The sequence below is a fragment of the Marmota marmota genome, unplaced genomic scaffold (assembly GCF_001458135.2).
Source record: "Marmota marmota marmota unplaced genomic scaffold, marMar, whole genome shotgun sequence".
NCBI classification, from domain to species: Eukaryota; Metazoa; Chordata; class Mammalia; order Rodentia; family Sciuridae; genus Marmota; species Marmota marmota.
In genome coordinates this window covers 1,617,714-1,641,178 of record NW_025999992.1, presented here as the reverse complement: position 1 = coordinate 1,641,178, position 23,465 = coordinate 1,617,714, and the positions used below count along the sequence as shown (strand labels likewise).

Genomic DNA, 23,465 nt, shown 5'->3' with positions numbered 1-23,465 from the left:
ACATGCTAGGCAAGCACTCTACCCCTGAACCACAACCCCGGCCTCTCCAATTTCTTGTTTAAAAGAAAAATTTCTGAAAAAGTTTCACCATATTATAGGAAATAAAAGTCCTAGGTGGGTGTTCCACATAGTAACAACTGGAAAACAAGAACTTGGTTCTAAAATGAAAGACTGATAGGGCTGTATGCATAACCAGGAGGAGGCGGGCCAACCCAGTAGCCCTTGTAAAACATCCCTAACCTTAAGCAAGAAAGTTGACTAAAAATAAAGCAAAATACTTTTGTCATCACTTACACTTGGTTTTCAATAAACTGGACAAATGATCAAGATGAAAAAATAGGATAAAGTAGTATATAATCTGTGATGTGCTTAGAGTTTAATATTACAGGAAAATAAAATGTCCATAGCAACTGGAGGACAGAATTCGGACTTTTCTACATTTACTTTCCAAATTGCTTAAAATGCACGCTATTCTGCAATCCAACATGCAGGAAGAAGAAAGTAAAATGCCTTTTCCCCAGGGATGTATGTTCAAATGTCTTTGCACCATCCCTAGCAGGCTGGACATTCCCAAGTGTCACTCACTGTCCTGCAGAGAACTCCCCTGGAGCTCAACTTCCCCCACAGCAGGCTGCCAAATACGGAACTGAAAACTCAGCTGCTCTCATTTCCTACCAAGAAGTACCTTGAGGTCAGGAGCACACCTGCCATCAGACCCCAGTCCCAGCAGACACCCAGCTGTGAGCTAATACACAAACCATCATGCTATGTGGAAGCAAAATTTTTGTGTTGTGAAAAAGAAAATTACACATCCCATTTTTCAAGTCTATTTATTCACAATAAATAATGGTTTACCTTCCCTTGAAAGCTAGAAAATAAAGATTGCCTATGGACCTGGATTTGTTTTGTTTTCCTGCAGTAAGCACTCATAAAGGTCAAATTTTTAAAATCTATGAACACACCAAAATCTCTTCATAAAGGTCAAATTTTTAAAATCTATGAACACACCAAAATCACTGGACAGAAATGTGCAAAGCTCTGGGAAAGCAATTAGTTGAGTCTGTCTACAGTGGCAGACCAAAATTAGGGGACATACTCCATAAAATGTGGGGTTTTTTGTAACCTTATTGTTAGACATAATGGTATACTTCCAAAGGTCACAGCCCCCCAACATGTAACAACTTCAGGAGGACGTCTCAAAGAAATTAAAAATATTATTTTGACCAGAATTCCTAAATTTGACCCTTTTTTCTCAGTGTATTTTCTTTGTTTACAGGTAACACACCACACACTCAGAACACAATTCTTGAGAGAGAGAGAGAGAGAGAATTTTAATATTTATTTTTTAGTTTTTCGGTGGACACAGCATCTTTGTTTGTATGTGGTGCTGAGGATCGAACCCGGACCGCACGCATGCCAGGCGAGCGCGCTACTGCTTGAGCCACATCCCCAGCCCTCAGAACACAATTCTTAAATTTGCTTCTTATAAATACAAGAATGGACAAAAGTAGGGCACGTGAGAGAACGGAGGAAGGAAAGCAGTGCCCCCAGTGCCCCCAAACCCAAGGCCTGGGCTGCTGGCCACCTGAGTACCCGCTCCACACACACCAGCCAGCAGGTTCTCAAGACAAAACTCCTGACAGCGGAGACCACGTAACCTGCAGACCATCCATGGATAGAGCAGGACCCTGTGGAAGGGTGGCTGTAGGTAGCCCATCTGAGCACACTTCACAGAGTGACTGACAAGCACAGAAAGGAACTCTGTACTCAGCACACATGACTGGGGAGGCCCTGGAGGCCACATGGACTTGTGAGGTGCTGTCCAGGCTACAACCTACCTGGACCAGCCCGTGAGGCACTCTGTAGATGCCTTCCTGAGAACACAGACATCAGTGCAGGTGTGGCCAGCAGGGAGGTGGCCGGCCTGAGCACCAGCGCCACTCCACAGGGCGGTAAGTCTCACAGGCACCTTGAAGGGCACTTCTGCTCATCAGGACAGTCATCTTCGTCAAACAAGTTTTTCCCCTACAAAGTTTCCAGTTACAGCTCTGCCTCTACCTGGAAGGCAAGGAAAACTCTAAGCTCTGGGAAAGCCTCAGATTCCTCAGCTATAAACAAAGGGGATGAGCACAATGACTTCTAAGGAGCAGTCCAATAAGACAGGATTTTGCTTAATTTTTGAAAACCTAAAACCTTCTTAAAGGTATCTGTGAATCATCAAACTTGATACTCTCATCAGTGACGCTGACTACATGGAGAGTTTTAAGACAAGGGATTGATGTGCGTTTACAGGATAAAAATGTCAGACTCTTTTTTTTTTTAGTACCAGAGATTGAGCTCTGGGGCACTTGACCCCCAAGCCACATCCTCAGCACTAGTTCTTTGTATTTCATTTAGAGACAGGGTCTCACTGAGTTGCTTAGCACCTCCCCATTGCTGATGCTGGCTCTGAACTCCCAGTACTCCTGCCCCAGCCTCCAGAGCACTGTACCTGCCAGACTCCCTTTTCCTTTAGCAGCACTTTCCCAGTTGCGAGGGGCCGGGTCTTTACCTGGCAACAAAGCCGACAGCAGTGGAGACATGACCCACAGCAGGCAAGCAATGTCTCCGCACCACTGTTTTTAGTAGGTTTTGGATACATGCAAGAGATTTTTATTCAAAATAACAATGCATGGGATCTGACAAATCCAAAACAATTTTGAAATAAAAAGTAACACAATACCTGAGAACATGTCACTATTTTTACAAAACGTATGCGTGACCTGAGCTGCCATGCTTCACCGCACCACATGTAGCCCCCAAACCCCACTTCCCTCACGTAGAGTGTGCGTCTTTTACAAAACCAACACCTATGTTCAAGAATAAAAATTCACTTGTACTACGCTATACTCAGTTGAAAACTGACCATCTTTTCTCTGGTCCCAAAAATTTTTATTTTGGAATAGTACAAATAAAATAAAGACATAATTGCAGAAAGTGGCAGACCCCATAATGAACACCCATACTGAGAATATATTTCACATGGTTAACAGATCTTGCGAAGGAGACGAATTTTTTCCCCCAGAAAATTCCAGGTTTACTCAGTAATACTAAATTTCCACAATGGAAATTTGAGTGTCAAATTGAGCAGGAAGAAGTCATTTGACTTTTAGCTATGAGGTATGTTATAAAGTAATAAGAATGATTAAGCTGTTGAAAACACCTCAAGCTGAGTAGGTCTTCCTGAGAAGGCACTAAAGAACCTACTAAGGGGTAAAGGAAACAAATGCAAGCCACGTGGCACGCACACACACTAAAATCATTTCACTTTTATTCTCGTGGCATTTGGTTACTTTATACTTCTTAAAAAGACAATTATCTTCCAAAATATCAAAAAAGCTGAAATTTTATCCATTCCTTTCCTTAATAAAACACAGACTATAAATTACAATCAGGTAGCATCTGGACGGGTTTCAACGCAAGAGAATGGTGCACCATGAATTTCCAATCACCACACAGTGGACACTGGTCCCCCTCCAATGACACCACGGACACAAGCAGGCTATCGAGCAAGAATCTGTTAACAGTTTTATTTTTTATGTTAAATACCATGGGACAGGATTGTAAGGATGAAAAACTCAGTCAACAACTGCCTCACGAGGGATAAGAAAAGTTCTGCCATGATATTAGCAAAGGTAGAGGGAGATTTACACTAAGAGGCACCACTTCCCACAGAACACCTCTTGGCGCTTCCTGAATGAGTGGGATTAGCAATCTAAACAAATCATATTTCAAGAGGCAACAGCAACAGATAAAATTTAAAGGGATTATTAAAATAACATTTACAAGACTCGGAACAATTCTTGAACTCTTATTAAAACCACAAAGAAAGAACAATTCTTTATTTATGAATTTCATAAAGGACTGAATGTGCAACTGACATCTGCTAGTGATGATCTGGTAATGTACAATTTGTCCAGTAGCCGAACAGTTTGTTTTTATTGTGTTTTCTAACCGTAAGAGATCATTAAAGGCAAAGCCTATATGACGCTGTACACACAAAAAAATGGTCACCGCGGGCCATACTACCAATGAAATGGTAGGTAAACAAATCTTTTTCTGGTCAAGAGAAAAAAAAAAAAAGAAATAGCACTCTGCATGCTTCGCTCTACAAGATGAATTTCCCTAGAAAGAATCCAATGAAAATGGCTGCAATTACAACAAGAAGTGAAGGAAGAGGACTGGTGACGTTATCTCTGAAGGACGCAGTTGAGGTGGATCCAGGTTTATCCGAATGTGCTACCTTTCTGAGCCTCAAGCCTTCATCCTGCAGAGGAAAAAAATGCACAAAAAGATTTTAAAAACAAACATATGCAACTGGGGGGGGAGGGATGGTTAAGTCTATAGAGATGGAAAGATCAGGGCTTGCCTAGGGGCAGTGTGAGCAAGGATAACTGCCAATGCGTTAGGAAACTTTTTGGAGTCTTGGAAAGACTTGAAAAATTGGATTATAGTGCTGGCTGCACAATTCTCTAAATCTCCCAAATATCACTAACCATACACTCCCAAGGAGTGTCTTCACAGGATGTAAATTATACCTCAATGACACCGGCATAGTGGCCCAGGCCTGAAATCCCAGCAACACAGGAGGCTGAGGCAGGAGGATCACAAGTTGAAGGCCGGCCTCAGCAACTTGGCAAGACCCTATCTCAAAAGATAAAAAAAAGACTAGGGGTGCAGCTCAGTGGTACAGTGTCTCTGTTCAATCCCAGTACCACAATCAATCAACAAATAAAATTGAAAATGAAAAAATATATACTCCCTAAAACTAACTGTGTACATACATTTATTTCTATGATGGCCCAAGGTATTTAAAAAAGGTTACACCTGTCTTGACCCAATCACAGTCATTACTAGATTTTCTGACAAGTCTATTGGTTCACTTTGGCTCAGGAACCTACATGGCAGAGGAACAGGGGGAAGAGATGGGACACTACAGGATTGGGGGGCCAGGAAGATTTCAGTATGAAATTTAAATAACTCAAAGCAGGGATGCTGGTGTGCAGAGGGCGAGCTCTGGGTATGGACTACATAGCAAGAAGAATCACATTTCCTTAAAAGCGGCATATTAAGGCAGAGGTGGGATACTGCACACAGAGCACCCATCGGAAGCTCTGCACCTGGACTAGAGACTGATGTCTTGCCTTTAGTGTCAAAGTGACTTGGATCCAGGCAGCAATAGGCCACTTCCCTCCAAGTGAAATGGCTTCTCACAGCCAAGTGCAGGACAGTCTGTGTACCACGGAGCAGAGTTTCTCATGACAAGGCGGCACAGGCCCAAAGCATGAGGCAGCGATGATGCCCAGTGCTGTGCAGGGCACATGCTGGGAAACACTGACACCCCCCACCAGCCTAGTCTCAAACGCAAGCTCCTCTTTCTTGTCTCGCACAATTGCTCTACTCTGCTTATAAACACATGATCCTCAACTTTATGATGGTTCAACTTACAATTTTTGACTGTAGGGTAGTGTGACAATGATATATATTCAGTAAAAAATGCTCTGAACTTTGACCTCTTTCTAGTATAAGCAACACAGGGCACAGTCCTCTCTTGCCATGCCTGAAGCTACATGATCACAAGGGGAGCCACCAACACCCTACGGTGTGCTTTGTTCCTAAGCTGGGATGATTGATGAGTGCATCAAATCCATGTCTGACTTTTTGATATTTTCAGGTTATGAAGGGCTTCTCAGTATGCAATTCCACCAAAAGCCAAGGAGCATCCATCTGTAAGCACTAACTGGAATAAGAGCCATTACTAGATTTTCTGGAATTGGGCTTTTTTTGATCTTACACAAAGTAAAAAGAAGTTCCAAGTAAAAAGAGCAATAAGCTCCAGCTACACAGCACCAACATCTGAAGACTTTTAACTATTCCCCGGGATTCTGACTCCCTAGGTCTAGGAGTATATAGTTTTGTTTTTTAAAAGCCCAGTGGGTGACTGAGATGCAATCTGGACTAAATTATCACAGGACTAGAGGAGTTACAGAGAGTAATGACCAGACACGAGCAAGAGCAAATCTGACAACACAGTATGATGGGCCTTGTGTGGGATGCTAGGGGCCTAGGGTTTATTCTGTAAGCCAGTGATCTTTCTGGGTGTCTCATTTTTCTTTTTTTAAACAGTAGAATCCTTTTCAAATAAAATCCCATAAGAGCAGAGGCCAGGAACCAAGCCTTGCCTGTTGCTATCCCTGGTTCCCCTACCTATTCCCTGTCCCTCCCCACCTATGCCATCCCTTCAGTTGCAGTGGCCTTGAGAGTAAGTCTGCAGAGCATCCTAAGGAGCACACCCTTCACCAAAGAACAGAAGTCACCGCAGGAAAAGCAAAAAAGCACATCATCCTAAAGCCCCTTGGTGTATGGATGTGAGAGACATTCTTTCCACTTTCTGGAATGGGGGACCTCGAGGAGGCGCTATGGAATGTGAAGAAATAAGTCCCAAACATCCATTCAAAAAATTCTTCAGTGGAGTTCAGAGATCAACTTAAGATACTGTGCCTCAATTCAGAGTGTACTTCCTGAGTACATTTAACAGAAGGAATATCAAATGCAGACTAAATATCAGAATTTAGATGATTTCCTTATATACACTTTTATATATGTTGTAATGTGATCAGGATAAAAGAAAATTTAAAAGTACTCAGGTCTTAAATCAAGTAATCACTTGCCAAAAGCAAATCATTCACCAACTGCGCACATGGTCAACTCCAGCCTCCCTTGCCAGTCATCTAGTTCACCACTTAAACACATGAACAATGACTCTGTGCACGTGCCCAAGAAGCACTGCCGGCTGGGCACAGAGGCAGCAACAGGCCTCGACCATGCTCCTGCTGAACGGAGAGAAGACTACACTGAAGACAACAGCACTATGTCCCAGGTGAAGTTGTGCACAGTGTGTATTGTGAGGAAAGGGACAGGATTCACCTGCAGTCAGAAGAGCCTATGCTAGAGCAAAAGAGGGATGACAGGAGGCATTTCCTCAGAACACAGTAGTTCAAGAGTGTCAACACAGACCACTGTGCACTGCAGACGTGAACCACATGCCACTATACATTTCCACTGTACATTAAAAATAGAGAGCTTGGTAAGTTTTAGTAATATATTTTATTCAACCCAGTAAATCCAAAATATTTTTATCTCAGTAAATAACAAAACAATAAAGAGATTCTACTTTTTTGGTACTGAGTCTTCAACACTACCTTGTGTTTTATGCCCACAGACACCTAGTATGAACTCATGTTTGACAGCTCCACGCAACTAGTGACTGCTGAGGACAGCAAGCAACACGTCTCAGGCAGTTCAGGGTGACAATACAGAGATACAAGGTCAGTAGAAATCAGAGGAGGTGAGCAGATCACAAATGACTAACTAGGAGGTCTGCCTGCTAAAGCCAGGAGGGTCAGGGTGAGACGGGAAAGAGACAGGCTGACAAGGATGGGGACAAGGCAGAACACAGTCTAACCGGGAGGAAGAAGGAAGCGGTGACTCTGGACACACTAACATGGCCTGTAAAATGGTTGGGGGGTGCACCTCCGACTCCTTCAACCAACACACTTACCCTCAGATGTCGATTTTCTTCTGACAGCTTCATCATCTCTCCCTGAAGTCTTTTACACTCTTCCATGAGCTTCCTTGTTTCGGTATCGTTGAGTGAAACACTGTGCGGTTTTGGCATGGGTCCATCTTGCTTAGATGCGTTCAGTGGAACAGCTTTGCTAGGTTCCATATCATTCTGTACAAAGATATGGAGAATTTTTAAACTCAACAACCATGTAAAATTCTACATCTTTCCTTTCCCCAAAATTCTTGAAAACTTTTGACAATTTTTAATTTCATTAATAAGATTTTTTATACCAAATATTATGGTTATATGCAAATGATTTTAAAAGTCCTTAACCAGTTAAGTACCAGCAGTAGAGAAGCTAAATAGGCAGCACTCCCATCCTCTACTCCCACGGCCCCTGGCACTTACCTTACCACAGCATTCATCCTACATCACAATCATGTATCTGTGAAGTTCTTTCCTACAACACTTCAAAGGTTGGGACAGCAAGAACCATTTACCTTTGCATTTAACCCCTAACCCCAACACTTTGGTTATTCAATGAAAATATGCTGAATGATGCCAACACTCAAAATATGAAGGTCATTTTCAGTGCTCAGATTCTGCACAAAGAGGGGTTGGGGACTTGGGGAATATTATCCTAATCATTACAATGAAATCAGAAACTACCTAAGCAAAAAAGACTCAAAAGAAAGCGCTTCTGTTAATGGGAAACAGTATGTGAAGAATTTAAATATTGAAATGGAGGTGATAAACACAAACATATTCTTGCAGAGAAAGAGGGAAGGAGTTTAAGAAGTCTATGATCTAAACATAAACCTTAAACCCTTAGTAATACTGTCAGCTTTAATATGTGGGGCTCACTGTGGAATAAGAGTAAGTAGCACCTGAGGTCCTTTACACACTAAGGCCAAGTCTTCCTCCCTCCTGACACTACTAACCACGTCAAGCTGGTGAGAAGGGCTAGAGATACACACACAGTACCTGCGCGTCTCCTCAAAACCCTTTGACCAACACCCTTTTCACCACCACACATGGCATCAGCAGCAGTGGGGCAAGCCTTCCTTCTCATTTTAAATAAATGTTTTATGGTTAAGTCTCACAGGCCTGGGGTGTAGCTCAGTATAGAGCTTTTGTCTAGCATGCACAGGTACTGGGTTCCATTCCCAGTAAACCCCCCCCACCAAAAAAATTTTAAGATAAAATATCTAGATACTCAGCTGTAAACTGCTAACAAAGACATCTGCAAAATCAATGCTGTGGCCCTTCCACAGAACTCATTTATAAGACTTTCTAGAAGCTGCAGGAAAACACCATCCCTGCTGTCAAAGGCGAGCAGAGGGTAAAGAGACCATTTGCCCAAGAGGCAGAAGGGTGCGTCTCAGGCAGGAGACTGGCTTCCCGGGGTCTAGACCCTCGTAGGAATGCTTCTGCTTGGCAGAGGCTCTAACACACCACGCCACACAGCTGCACTTGTCTCCACACCTGTCCGCTCTTCTTCAGGCTTCATGGCTGAGAGGGGCTCAGAGCCTACTCAACGTCCTCTGAGCTTTTCTGTTCTAGCCTTCTCGTTCTTCACTTTCATCTCCCCAGTGAGCAACCAATCCCACCTCTACTATTAAAAGTCCATTTCAGGTAGACTTTGCTCTCTGCCAGTATTCTTTCCTGTTCTTTTCCCTAATTAAAATTAACTTTTAAATGACTGTCCAAGTGTGCTCAAAGGGCATCCTCGCACAAAGCCAACTTCTGCTACCTCCATGCAGGAGGCAATGTTCAATAATATGGCAACGAACAATCTTCAGGTTCTAGTGAAGAACTGAAGAAAAAATCATGTTCATATCAGAAAGCTGACTGAAACATCAGGAAGACACACATGTGGCCAACAGTGAGAGGAATTAAAGAATCATTGAGCTCTTCACCACTGGATTTTTATTTTTAAATGAAAATTCTCAAAAGTTTAAAAATCACTAACCCAACATGGGCTCATGTTTTCTTCCTGTTTCTCATACTCATTTTATAAAATCTCCAGGCATATCATTCTGCTTTTTGATTTGCTTGCGTATCTTTTCACTTTCATTTAAAATATAACATATCATTAAGAATTCTGTTCTGTGCCTTATCAAACATTTCACTTTGGTTAGGAGTTTGATGAGAGGCTTCCCATTCTGTGGGATTTTAAGTAACTCATCAATGAATTATCCTCTTATAGTGATGGAATCAGATGTTGATTTCCATATTGAAAGTTTTCTAGATGTTGTTATATTGCTTTTATAACAATATATTTCATACCCAACTAATGGAGAATAACCATTAAGACCAGAATGCAAAGGATATATAATAAAGCTTAAATATACTTTGAGCCAAATCTATAAGACAAGCTACACAGAATAGTTACATAACATATTATTAAGCCCCTACAAACCAGTCAACATACATATCAAATGCAAAGAAATCTAATTTATTTAAGTATATTTAATGTAGAAGCATAGATAACCTAACTTGGCGGGGGGTAATGGGGGAGGGCTGTCATTCACGTAGTGACAATCTGAAGAGCCTGATGGGAAGCACTAGGCAGGTGTGACTTTAAGTGAATGCCTCCATTCAGGAGCTCCATTAGTGAGGGCGGCTGCAGGAAACAGCTTGTCCCTTCAGAGGTGCTTCAGACTGGTCCAGAAAGAGGAGACTGGTTGTTCTGAGAACCATGAAACAAGCAAACTAGAAGGATTCAACATGCTGTGACTCTTGATAAACTGAAGAACAGCAGTAACGTTACATTAACATTTAATACTGCGGCTGAGAATAGACTGAAAGGTCAAGAAGTGGATTACTTAAGACAGGACAACATGTACTACATTGCATTCTTCCACGGCTTTATATTAGTTAGCCTGTCTGTGGAAGTCCCTCCATCTATACTCTGCACTCCTTTTCAAAAGGGATCAGAATTTTAATTCCAATATTACAAACAATTCCACTGAAGGCAATTAGATAGAGGGAACACCAGTCTGGAAACAGAAGGGGAAAGGTCAAGTGTAAGGCAAAGGAGTGACTGCAAGCCCTGGGAAGAACAAAGGAACTGAATGTCACCAACACAAGGCTGCATTCTCAGAGTAAGGGACAGCAGCATGGAGGGAGTGGGGTCCTATGATATGAACATCGGGATTAGAACCTTAACCATTAATTGAATAACAAGGTTGCCTGAAATCACTTTTCTAAACAACCAATCTACTATTTCTCTAGGACCATTATTCCCAGAATCAGTTTTAACTCCAAATCACAAAAAAGTATAAGACATTTAGATAAAGGATAATAATTTTCAAAGCCTTATTAGCATGTAAATCCATTGTAAGCCAAATCGAAGTATAAATAATCTGTTAAAACTGCATGCTTTCTGCCACACACAGTGGCACATGCCTGTGATCTCGGCGATTTAGAAGGCAGAAGGATCATAAGTTCATGGTCAGCCTGGGCAACTTAGTGAGACCCCGCCTCAAAATTATTTAAAGGTGGGGGGAGGGGTATGGACTGGGGAGGTAGCTCACTGGCAGAGCACCCTTTTAAGTCCCCAATACAGTAAAAAAAAGGGGGGGGGGGGTTAAAAAACTCTCAAGTTTCCTGTAAGCAAAAATGATAAAAAATGATAAAGGGAATCATATTACACCCATTCCTCCAAAGTCAGCGTTAATCTTAGTCATAGAGTGGCATTTTATCCAAATGTATATTAAGTACACACATGCACACACACGCCACATACACAAACGTTAATATTAAAATTATAACTAAGGACTTGAGGGCTTTAGCTACAAAGAACTTGGGGCATTACAAATCATCAACAATGACAGTTACAGGAAGGTTACTATATTTGTACTTGATAACAAAATATAAAGTGTAATTTCACTTATCTTTTTTATATAAACACAAATACAGTGCCTGCCAGAAAATATAAACAGAAAGCAGTGCCTGCCAGCTCCCATCTTTACAGCTACACCTGCTGACTTGACTCAGATAAGCAACAAAAGCCTTGGTTAGCAAGTGTTTTCCAAATCTCATTCCCAGGAAAAATTACACCAGCTTAATAATGTTCACACTTACTTTGTCCTGCTTATTACTGCAATTTTATTACGTGATAAGGTTTTTTTTTTTTTTTAGAACAGAATCATCAGTGTGCATGATTTTTAAGTGCTTTGTGGTTCTATTATAATCTTAAACAGTTCAAAAATTCAATTCTATCCACATCATATAACACACAATACCACTTATCTGCTTTAACTGTAGCACTAGTAGATGCCTAGTCTGTTAGCTCCCTGTGACAAACCTTCTGCTTCTCCTGTTTGAACACATTGAGTCCCCTGGGGTCACTCTTCGTGTGAAAACTGCCAGGTGTTGCAACTGTGTTGTTGATGCTGCTCCCTGAGGTGACAGTCGAAACAATCCCTGGTGGAGTTATGCCCTGAGATGGCATGGGAAACACATTCTCAGATTCAACCAAATTCTGCCTTCTCCTGTATGATACTGGGAATGACTGACAGACAGTATTAGGCTCTACAACATTCATATTTTACTCTATAAAAATGTGTTACACATAAGAAACAATATGAACAAATAATAGCTCTGTGAAAGCAAAAAATACAAGTTTCTGAACTAGCTTTTTATTTCTCAAATAAAATTAGCTATGATCTATTTGTATTATGATCAGTTAACTATATACACTATGATAGCTTCTTATTGTCCTAAAATAACTTCGAATAACTCTGACTTTGAGGTTCTTAACATTTGTTTTTCTGTTTGTTTGTTTTTTTTTTACTAATTTATACTTGTCGATATGTGAAAAACAAAAGAGCACTTCCATGTTTTCTTACCTTTGATACCACTTAACTTGAACATTTTTTCCCTTTGAAGTTCAAAAACGCCATGATTTGCAAACCTCTTTTTGTACTCAGAAACTCAACATACAGACGCAGACACACACACACACACACACACACACACACACCCCAGAACAATGAACCTGGAGTTATTAACTCCACAGCTCTATAACTCTTCAATTTCCTTTGGTACAGACAAAAATAATATTCTATAAAAGGCTGGAATAGACTCTGAAATAATACTTACTGGTATCAGATATGTTTTCTGTCTTAGAAAACAAAGTATATTTTTAACCATAAAATGTCATTCTATGTATGACCCTTGAAATTTTATTGTTTTGAAGTCTTCATTAAAACAAATCTGTTATTTTTTCTAGAAAATGTCATCATAAGCTAATAAAAACATAAATAAAATTAAATACTAAAGAAATCTGGAAATTGCCAAGTGAAGTTAAGACCACAAAATTTTTTTTTAAATTCTTGGACACAAAACACTACACAGGTTATAAATATTTCACATTAAATCCTGGGGGAAAACCTACCATTAATTCGACATTAGGCATTACATGATATAAAACTGTCAAAAATTAGATGAAGCCCATGGTTCCAAGAACCCCATTCTACAGAACATTCCACACCCAAGTATCCCCTGCCTCCCTCCAGTTGTCCACCCCCAGGAGCGTGCTGAACTCCAGTGCTAGCACTGGCCACCTCGGTCCCTGGTGAACTGCAACACACTTAGTCACATACCTGCCATTCCCTAGCACCAGGTACCATGCCCCCGAGGGTACTTGAGGATAGTAGTAATGTATACCTGTTGTCCAGAGAAAGTTACAATCCTACCTCATTTTATTCTAAAACAAAAGTGCTCTTGGGTCTCCTTGGCCATCCTATCTATGATCCTAATTAGCCATTTCCCAAAAAGAAACTCACACTGTAATGATGGATGGTTCAAATAAAAGCTATTTTGTCACACATAATTTCTTACAATGTTAAAATGAAAACACAGATCCAACCACTCCACTTCTAAGGCTGGCTCCTTTCATACCTTACAAGATGATCACAAAAATTCAATCATTTTCTTATTTAAATATTCAATGTCCTAAAATCTCTGGAGAAATAAAACACAACTCTCTTCCCATTGTTTTCAGAGTGTGTAAATGCCCAAGAACTCTCAGCACACCTAAAAAGATCATGACTCTCAAAACAGTGTGTCATACTTTCATGACCACACTCAAAGGCCTGCAGACTTACTGGGAGGGCAAGAATCTAGTGGGGCAGTAATGTGAAGGAGTGGGACACACTGAACTAAAATCACCTAGACCTGTGCCACGTTTGAGGAAAAAAGCATCAACAACTGATCCAGCTACTACTACAAACTATCTGCTCTCCAAAATATCCAAATTCTTGACTATGAAGATCAAATTCTGATAACAGACTCTTTACAAAATAAATGACCAAAAAAAGAATTGGTAACTGTGCAAGCTGACACATTAGCTTGACTGTGGCCATCATTTCACAATGTGCACGCACAGGGTTACGAACTGAACATGGGCTTGTCCATTGCGGCCAGCAATGAACAGGGCTGAATGTGTATCACACATGCCACCAAGACTCATACATCAGGCCACGCTGTCACCAGCCACCTGCTCAAGCCAAGATGAGCAGTGCTGACATATTTCACACAACAGAAACAGGGCCAGGCGCATCAATCAGTGGCTGAGCCCTTGCCTAGCACCACACCTGGGTTTCAACCCCAGAAGGGCTAAGTTAACTTACAAAAGAGTCAAAAGATCTCAAAGAATTTGCTGTTACAATCATAACTACAAACGAAAAAGCACATTTTGTCCTCTATTCTTTTATTACATTTCCATCAATCTCTCACATTTAGAAATGTATATCCTTTGAGTAAGGAAATGTGATCTTTAATCAAGTTTCCTAAGTCAGAATTCAACTTTGTAGAGCATTTTATCAATTTACCCGAAGAAAACTGACTAGACCTCATACTATCCAATAATGCCCAACCTTCTTTTCTAAAGATAAATTTCATACTAAACCTAGGCTAAATATACACAGAGGGGAGATATTAAGTAATCATATCTATGACAGCTAGAAAGAAATCAATAATGTCAAATACAACTTTAAGAAGTTTAATCAACCTCACATATTGGCAATTATGAACTAGAAGTTATCAACACAGTCTAATTACACATAACGTAACATGGCGGAGATGTTTTCCATGTAATTTTATAGATTAAAAAAAGTCTCATTTTTTATTCGTCATTATGAACAAGTAAACAAGAGCTTTCTCATAAACACAGTCTGTCATGAAGACTTCAGATTCGGTGCTTCGGTTTCACATTTTCCATAAAGGATAAGATGACTTGATGACTTGACAGAAAGTCCTACCATCATCCAAAATACAGAACTGGCTTGTGCCAGGCTGTCCTGAACATACATACATTTCTAAGGAATTAACATTTCTTGCAGAATCTGAAGGTCAGCAGCACAACAAGAATGAGTTTAAGTAGCAATAATATATTCAAAGTGCATTTTTCTGAACACTGGATAATCCAAAAGTTACTTATGTTATATTAAATTGTTAAATGCTGGTCTGCATATATTTACTTACTGCAGACCCTCTCAGAGCCTATATTACTCAAATACACAACATGATCCCTTTCTGGTAGCCATGGTCTTTGAAGTACTTTTTCAAACTCAATTGACCATAAAACTCTGCCAAGCTCATGTTTTGGGGAAAACTGCCATATAAAAACACAGCCGTGGTCTGGGGATGTAGCTCAAGTGGTACAGTACTTGCACAGCACGCACAAGGCCCTGAGGTTTGATGCCCACTACTGTCAAAAAGAAAGAAAACAAAAACAAAAAAGGGTATATTTAATCCCCTCTTCTTCTTAACATAAGCACTCATCAATGAAGGTCATCTCAAGCCTGTATAAAATATAGACACGATGTTCACACATTTTTATTTGACAAATTTGAAAGTGGTATGTCTCATTTTATATGAAAAACCTGAAAGTGAGTTTCAATAATTAAAGAATGTCCATCAAAAATCAAAAGAGCAAGGCTAACGAGCCATGAGTCATAACCCATATCTACAGTGCTGCTGTATCAAAACACTACTTCAGCTGGCTCATACAAATACCTACCCACTCTTCTTAGAATCAGTAATATAATTTTCATATTCTGAATTATTCAAAAATCTTCAAAAACATATCCTAACCACAAAATGCAATCATTAAAGAAAGGAAAGGACCCACATCGTCATGTGTTGACATGATTTTACCACTAAAACTCTGCCATGTGAAAGAGTACCTTCAAATGACAAACGGGTCTCCCTCTCATCTTGGTCAGAAGAATGGTTTGATAAAAATGCCAATAAAATTCAAAATCAATCTCACCCTAGATGTGCCATCTTGCACTTAGAGGGCCCTGAGCTCCTTGAAGGAACAGGTGGCTCAGGTCTAGGCCTGGAAAGACCCTGCCATGCTAGACACCAAGAAAGTACCAAAGACTAGCAGTTGTCAAAGGGACCAAAGATCAACTTGCAAAACCTCCTCCCAACCAGTCTGAGAGCCAACAACAACAGAAAGGAATCCAAACCTTCCTCTATTTAAACCCATGGTTTTAACAGTATAGAAAGTATAAGTGAGGAAGAGGAGGACTGCATCACCACAGGGAGGCTTGCCAATCGACTCACCTTTTTAAACCTATAAGTAAGAGAATATACTGCCCCTATAAACTCAAATCATTCAATCACCAAATGTTAGATGAGCACTAGTTTCTCACTATAAAAATTCTTAGTACATCAAGTAGGAACAAAACATCACTTGTAAAGAACCTTAAATGAACTAATACAATTTCAATATTACTGATGTTTTGGGCAAATCCTTGTCACAGCCATTATCCAGTGCACTGTATGAAACTGAGCAGCATCTACACAGATGCATGCAGCAAGGCTCCCCACCTACCAGTGTTGGCATGCTGCCTGCGCTGGGGGGATGCTGGATAAGAACCACTCTCACCAGAGGGAGAGGCTGTGGTGCTGTGCCTCCTAGCGAGAACAGCGCCTTCAGGTCCTGCCCAGTCCTACCCTCAGCACAACAAAGCTGGATTTCATCAGGCACCAGACCCAAGTTCCAATTAGGAAACGCCAAGGACAGACAAAGTCAAATGAGGCTGTGAGGATGCAACAGCAAAGACCAAATGTGGGGAAAAGTCTAGAGGCAAACAAGTTCCCTTATTAGAAAAAGGGAGGGACCTCAAGATGACAAGACGTAAGACACACCTCATCCATAATACCATTGAGACTTTACGTTTACTTCGATTCAAACAAACTTCCAAAAAAATCTGGTATGAGAAAAATGTGAATGCTTCCTGGACAGTTTGATATTCATGAAACAAATTTTAAAGGCATAATAATGGTCTTCATGTTAAAACACTTTTATCCTTATAAAAAATCTTTTGAAAAATATGCATTAAAATAGTTACAGATGAAATTATGATTTGCCTTAGAACCAATCAAGTGATGGGAAGTAGTAGGGTTTAATTAAATAAGATCAAGCACGAACAAGTAATTATTTGAGATGGTAACAGGTTCACAGGGGCTCGCTGTAGTAAATCCTGCCTGCTTTTCTAGGTGTTTTTCTAACTCTGAGTTTTTCAAAACAGCTATACACATTCACAGACTAATGGTTTGATTTTGATCTTCCTGAACACCCTACCAACTCAGACCTCAATAATCTATTTTCCTCATACTCATCAAAAGGCAACAAAAAATTATTTACTAAAGAATAAAATCATGGGCTGAGGTCGTGGCTCAGTGGTACAGCGCTTCCCTAATATGTGTGGCACTGGGTTCAAGTCTCAGCACCACATATAAATAAATAAAGGTCCATCAACAACTAAAGGGATGTTTAAAAAATAAATAAATAAAATCACATCGATTTTGACCAAAAACAAAAGTGAACACAGTATTTGGGAAAGGCCAAACCCTGCAAAAATATGTATCCATATAAATTAAATTCTTTATCCCAAGACTTCCAAAATGTAGCTGCCAAAAAGCAGCTTATATCCATTCCCTAAATATACTTATATATGTATGCATCTCATTCTAAAAGAGAACTAGAAGTGGTTTAAGTGGCCAAAACTTAGAATTAAATAAGTTGTCCCCATTCTGCACCTTGGACCAAAGAGGTGAGTATTTCTTTCTTTCTTGGATGAGCAAAAGGTTATGAAAAAAGCATATCACCTTGTTTGAACTTAAAAAAGCACTAAGTTTCATTAAGTGGACTAGCCATAGCACATATACTCTAAAGGTCAAAAACAGAAGCTAAAAAAAAAAAAAAAACAAAGAATCTAACAAAGGTCAATAAGGTCCAATTTTCTTACACTTAACTACTTACCAACTTGTCGTTTTCACTCGGCATTTCAAAAACACATCTCAATTTAGAATCCATTAATTCATCGGGTTTTGCCTCTTTCCACTGAAAACAAACAAAACCAGACATGAGACAAAAGAGCTCAGGGCTCAGCAGACAGGTGCTACCTAAGGGACAACTAAAGAACCAGTAAGGCTGCCTAGAGTGCCGAAGAGCACACGAGTCTCTGCAGAGAGGACAGCAACACTGCTGCACTACGTACCCGCCAACCTCACGGAACTCTTAGGTGATCCCAGGCCTACCATCACTGTCAGGTAAAAATCACACTGACACCACCAGCAATTACAGGCTAAGAAATATTACTTCGAAATTCTTCCCTGAGACTAACCAGGATTTTCTGTAACAGACAGACTTACACATTTACTATTTTAAAAATCAGGTTTCCCTATTGACAGCTACACAAAACCTACAATATAAAACTACATTCGCCAAAATAAATTCTGTTGAACTTCTTTTATTAGACTTACCACAGCTTCCATATCTGAAGTGTTTGGTGGAGCAAAAATCGTCTGCACCATGAACTTATGTTTACTCTTTTCATTGGGATCATAGTCAAAGGGCTGCAGCATCACTGAAGAAAAAAGGACACATTACTCTGCCTTCTGCCTTGGCCTGTTCACCACTCCCCCCAGTGCCTCAGCAAGAGGCCAAGGTGCAGGAGACGGGCCAAGAGCCCTCCTGCTGCACTGTTTACACTTGGCATCTAGAAGCTACTGTATGGATTCCAATTATATTTAAACTGTCTGCTTTTCTGATTTGCTAATTCTTTGATAACCTGCAAATAAACAAATAACAATGACTTATGACTGACCCCTCTACACTGAAGTTTGTGATATTTTCAAAACTTTGCTAACATCAACTGCTATTATGTTTGTAAGATATATTAAACCTAAGATATATTAAACCTATCAGAACTACTTATAATATGGATTAGGCTTCATTTCAGTATTCGATAATTATCTCAACTGGGATAGTTGTCCAACTTGAGATACGGGAGAAATACTCAGTGACTTTAAAGCTCACCTTCATATATTGTTTTAACATAACTAATATTTCTAAAATGGATTTTAAATACACAGTTACTCAAGAAAGAGCCTACCTATTTGTTTAAATCTGATTCTAAGAAAACAAGGTACAAAAGAAAATCAGAAGCTCTTGAAGTATAGAACTTATTCTGGAGTCCCAACAAATAATATTCTCATTTTTTTAAGCACTTATGATTATCTATAGGCTATAAGGGTGCTCAGAGGTTCCAAGTGGTTTTAAGTCATGCCAAACTTATAAATCCAAAATAAGAAATCACAAAGAATAAACAAGGGCTGGGGGTGTAGCTCAGTGGGAGAGCACTTGCCTAGCATGTATAAGGTCCTGGGATCAATCCCCAGAACTAGAATAAAAAAAAAGAAGAAATCAACAATTATAAAAATATATGTGTAGGGTATTATGTAAATTTTTCCCTACTAATCCTTAGATTATTTCTAAAATCTACAGCAGTATCTTCAAAAAGACAAATGGAAGAAATATCTATTATATAAGACAAATTTATCTATAAAGTATGTCTGTGAAGCCCATTAACTCCCTTCATGGTTCAGATTCTTTTTAAGGGCCAAATCCATAGCAGCAGAAAATGCACCAGATAGATGCCTCAGTTTACACCAGTACTTCACCAACCCATCACTACAGGCTCATCACTAGGAACCACAAGTCCACAGATACAAAGAAAATGTAAAACTTGGTATAACTTTACAATGTACACTCTTTAAAAGAAGTGCAGACCACATGATAAAAAGAAATCAATCTCAAAAATACACGTAAGTGTGTACAGATCAGAAGAGCAAATCCACAAAACTATGTGTAACAGGGACAGAAAGGGGAAAATGAAATGAACATGTGGCATAAGGTGTGCAGGTGGCTGCCAGAGGAAGCAGAGGTATGAAGGACTGGTGGAAAGACTCCACACTCAGCCCTAGAAAAGCCTAACTGCTAGCTGGAGGGGAGGAATTAGAAACCAGTGCAGCTATGACTAGTTTAGAGCTTTTCACAATCCAGGTATGAAGAAAATACTCTGGAAGTAGTATCAACTCTCATAAAGAAACATTAATATAGTAAGACTTCAGCAATATGAAACCCTCAAAGCAATAGTTTTAGGGATACATAAGGATTCGCTGCACCAAAGAACCATTTTTAACCACATGGACTGAAATAATTCCACCTTCTCCCAATGCAGTTGACAGCTTACAGATGTAGACAGCAATGTGCAGAACACGTGTGTTCCTCTTCCATACTCCCCACACACTTTCCCAAGAGCTCTGGGTTTGCCTGAGCAAGCACAGCTGAAAACACTTCTCCCAGGCCACCTCAACCCAGGGGCTAGGAACATCAGCTGCAGAGCCTCCTCCAGGTTGTGCCTTGAGGGTCTGGTATCACCAAGACTGCCCATAATTGCCTTGCAGTAAGGTTCTACTTCTAAAAGGGTCTTAGTGGGTCTGCTCCAGGCTCTCATTCTTGGTATAACTTGCTATTTTTAATCTGCTGTGGGCTTAAAAACTAGAAAATCAGTAGAGAATTCTCAGCATCTTAGGAATACTCATAAGGATTTACACACCTCTAGGCTATGACCCTGGAGGTGCTCATGTGGGAGAGGGTAAAAATCCACGGGCCATCTACGACACAGTGGGTACTGAGCACTGCTACACAAGAAAAAGTAGAGGACAATCTCGGATCGTGTGAGGCCTAAGGGGCTCCCCACCAGGAAGACATGATTCTCCGTTTCCCAGCTGCCTAGAAGGCAGTCAAGGAGCACAACCTTGGGAAGAAAAGAAACAATCCACAGAGGTGTTAACCACAGCACCAGTACATACTCCACAGCAGGAGGAAGGGGCCTCTATCTGGGGAGAACCAAGTACACTTTGAAACAGTAAAAAAGAGTAATAAAAATAAAATTTCCAAGACATTGTTAACACAATATCAGGCGTAAAGACTCATGTCACTGAATACAACAAGGCAAAAAAGAGGCACTGCACAATTTTAAGCAAAAGAATTAGAACACTTCCACAGCTGCTCATAATGTGTACTATGTAGTGATCTAGTTACCAAAACGGTGTCATTTTTCAAAGACAAAACAAGGGCAGCAATGCAGTGGTGAGGTGCAGGAATCCAGACACCAAGTTTTAAATTGGCAATAATGACAAGTTAGCCTCACACCCCCGCACACACAAGGTGAGAAGTTTTCTGTGGCAATCTGCATACAGGAAGATAACAGAACATCTTTAAAAACTGTGTCCGTCCCTCCAGATCAAACACCATTAGATAAAGCAAATTTGACACAATCATAAAATGTCAACATTCACAACTGCCTTGACTTCAGGATGAGATTCCCACCTGAAACAGTCACAGTGGACCCTGGGTCAATGATCCCACTGTTGGGCCGCACACAGTACCGCCGAGGTGCCGTAGTCTTCACTTTGAAACACACCTTCCTATCGGACGGATTTCGGAGTTTAAGATTCGTAGTGACTACATCTGTGAAGGGGCCTGTGAGGATTAAAGGGGGAAAAAATTTGTTGAATTCACAACAACAAAAGCAATATCCAAAACTTAATAAATATAACCTAATTTATGAATTAATGTCTGTACACATATAAATGTTACCAAATGCCAAGAGCACCTTTCTCCAGGTGTTTTATCTTATTCTCAAGATAAAACAGATCTTACAAATCTGTTTTCTTCACTTCTTAGCACTATTTACAAACCTACAGTGAACATAAATTATTTCTATTTTTTGAAAGTCTTTTGGAAGCTTCAATCTATGAAATAAGCCCACAACTGCATAGTTATAATATGTCCTTACCACATAATGAAAATATCAGGGCAGGCATGGTGGTGCATACCTGTAATCCCAGCAGCTCAGGAGGCTGAGGCAGGAGGATCACAAGTTCAAAGCCAGCCTCAGCAAAAAGCGAGGCACTAAGCAACTCAGTGAGACTCTCGTCTCTAAATAAAATACAAAATAGGGCTAGGGGTGTGGTTCAGCAGTCAGGTGCCCCCGAGTTCAATCCCCATGGTCCTCAAACCAGTGCCAATCTTTCAAATTTACTTTAGTAGGCACCCACTGCAAAACTCTACATCTGAAGGCCCCACTCCACCTCCAACAACGTTCCTGCTTCTCCTCCTCAACCCCGACCCAGCCCTGTCTGAGTTAAATCAGCACACCCACTTCCAAGGGAGGTAAGGTGGAAAGATTACAGATACTGTGCTCTTAAAGAAAAGTCAAAGGCATTGTGTGGATTAATTTAGACAGCAAAATTAATTACTTGTTAATTTGGGATCAGAAGATCAGCTTAAAAAACTGTTCCAATGGGAAGCAATAACCTCACACTCTAAACTGTGAAAACACAATTGGGAATGATTTTAGTAAGAATCAGTTAGTTATAAGTGATGTTTTAAAAAGAGAGGCAGGTAGTTCAGTGGCAGAGCCTGCCAAGCAAGAGGCCCTGGATCCCCAGAACCAAGAAAAAACAAACAAGAAAAGATTAGAAAGGGCTGGGGCTAGGGCTGAGCAGCAGAGCACTGGCCTACCATGCGTGAGGCACTGGGTTCGATCCTCAGCACCACATAAAAATAAAATAAAGATATTGTGCCCACCTATAACTAAAAAATAAACATTTTTTAAAAAAGGTTAGAAGGTTAAAACAAAAGAAAACTACTGTAAGGGTTACCTTTTCTTCATTTAAATCATGAACAAAAATAAGCATTTTATAACCAATTTAAAATATTCATATTATGGAACTTCCAATTGAGAAAATTCTCCAACTATGCCATTTTGTTAACGCTACAAAATTATCTAAGACAAAGACTTAAAGGGAGACAAGAAGTGGCATCAGGAAGATGTGAACACTAACACAGTGCTGCCCAATGGAACAGGAGATAAAGCCGACTTCAAGTATGAAGTTCAGATTTTAAGGAAAGTCATTTTAAGTAAAGAAGTCAGTGATTTCATCCGATGCTTAGTCTGTGAGTTAAAAATATTTTCTAAGAAATAAAGATCTGGAATTGGGATGAGAGGCAAGAGACAGAAATAAGAAAATGTAAAAGGCAGAGAACTATTTGAGAAAAGAAAGCATTTTTATGTAAAATCCATCTGATAGAACAGGTCGGCTTGTTTGGGGAGACATGCATACATACACATTCATACACACACTATACATTCGACCTTTGAACTGCTGGCTGAATTACATGGTGAAGGTGATCGTCCAGTCTGTAGACCCCTCACCCCTGCGCTGTTCCTCAGTTGTTGGCATTTTTTGAAAAGCAAATGTTAACAGCTCTACTCTACAACTGGTATAAGAATAAAGAAGAAAATTCCCATCTGTCCTTTTTACCACATGAATCCACAAAAACATTTTGAAACTTATAGAACTAGGTCTCAAATTCCATTTCTTAACGTTCTCAAAGCCCCATAAGTCACTACAGATAATCAAGAGTATAAAAATTTTGTAGCACTATTTTGACTAGGACTCTAACATTAACAGCAAG

General features: G+C 40.1%; 1 protein-coding gene across 3 annotated transcripts in view; it reads right to left on the bottom strand.

Annotated features, from left to right (window-relative positions):
- Window positions 1–3,542: 3,542 nt before the first annotated feature.
- Vapa (VAMP associated protein A) overlaps window positions 3,543–23,465 on the bottom strand; it is a 33,805-nt gene continuing 13,882 nt past the window's right edge. For 2 of the 3 annotated variants that reach the window (XM_048806742.1, XM_048806741.1), the window contains 6 exons: window positions 21,312–21,464; window positions 18,398–18,501; window positions 17,895–17,975; window positions 11,919–12,053; window positions 7,601–7,774; window positions 3,543–4,306 (listed from right to left, as the gene is read on the bottom strand). In XM_048806742.1, the coding sequence (XP_048662699.1) occupies window positions 4,148–4,306; window positions 7,601–7,774; window positions 11,919–12,053; window positions 17,895–17,975; window positions 18,398–18,501; window positions 21,312–21,464 (806 nt within the window). In that variant the 3' untranslated portion in view covers window positions 3,543–4,147. The remainder of the gene's footprint in view (window positions 4,307–7,600; window positions 7,775–11,918; window positions 12,054–17,894; window positions 17,976–18,397; window positions 18,502–21,311; window positions 21,465–23,465) is intronic. The other variant, XM_015506035.2, reaches the window with a different exon arrangement.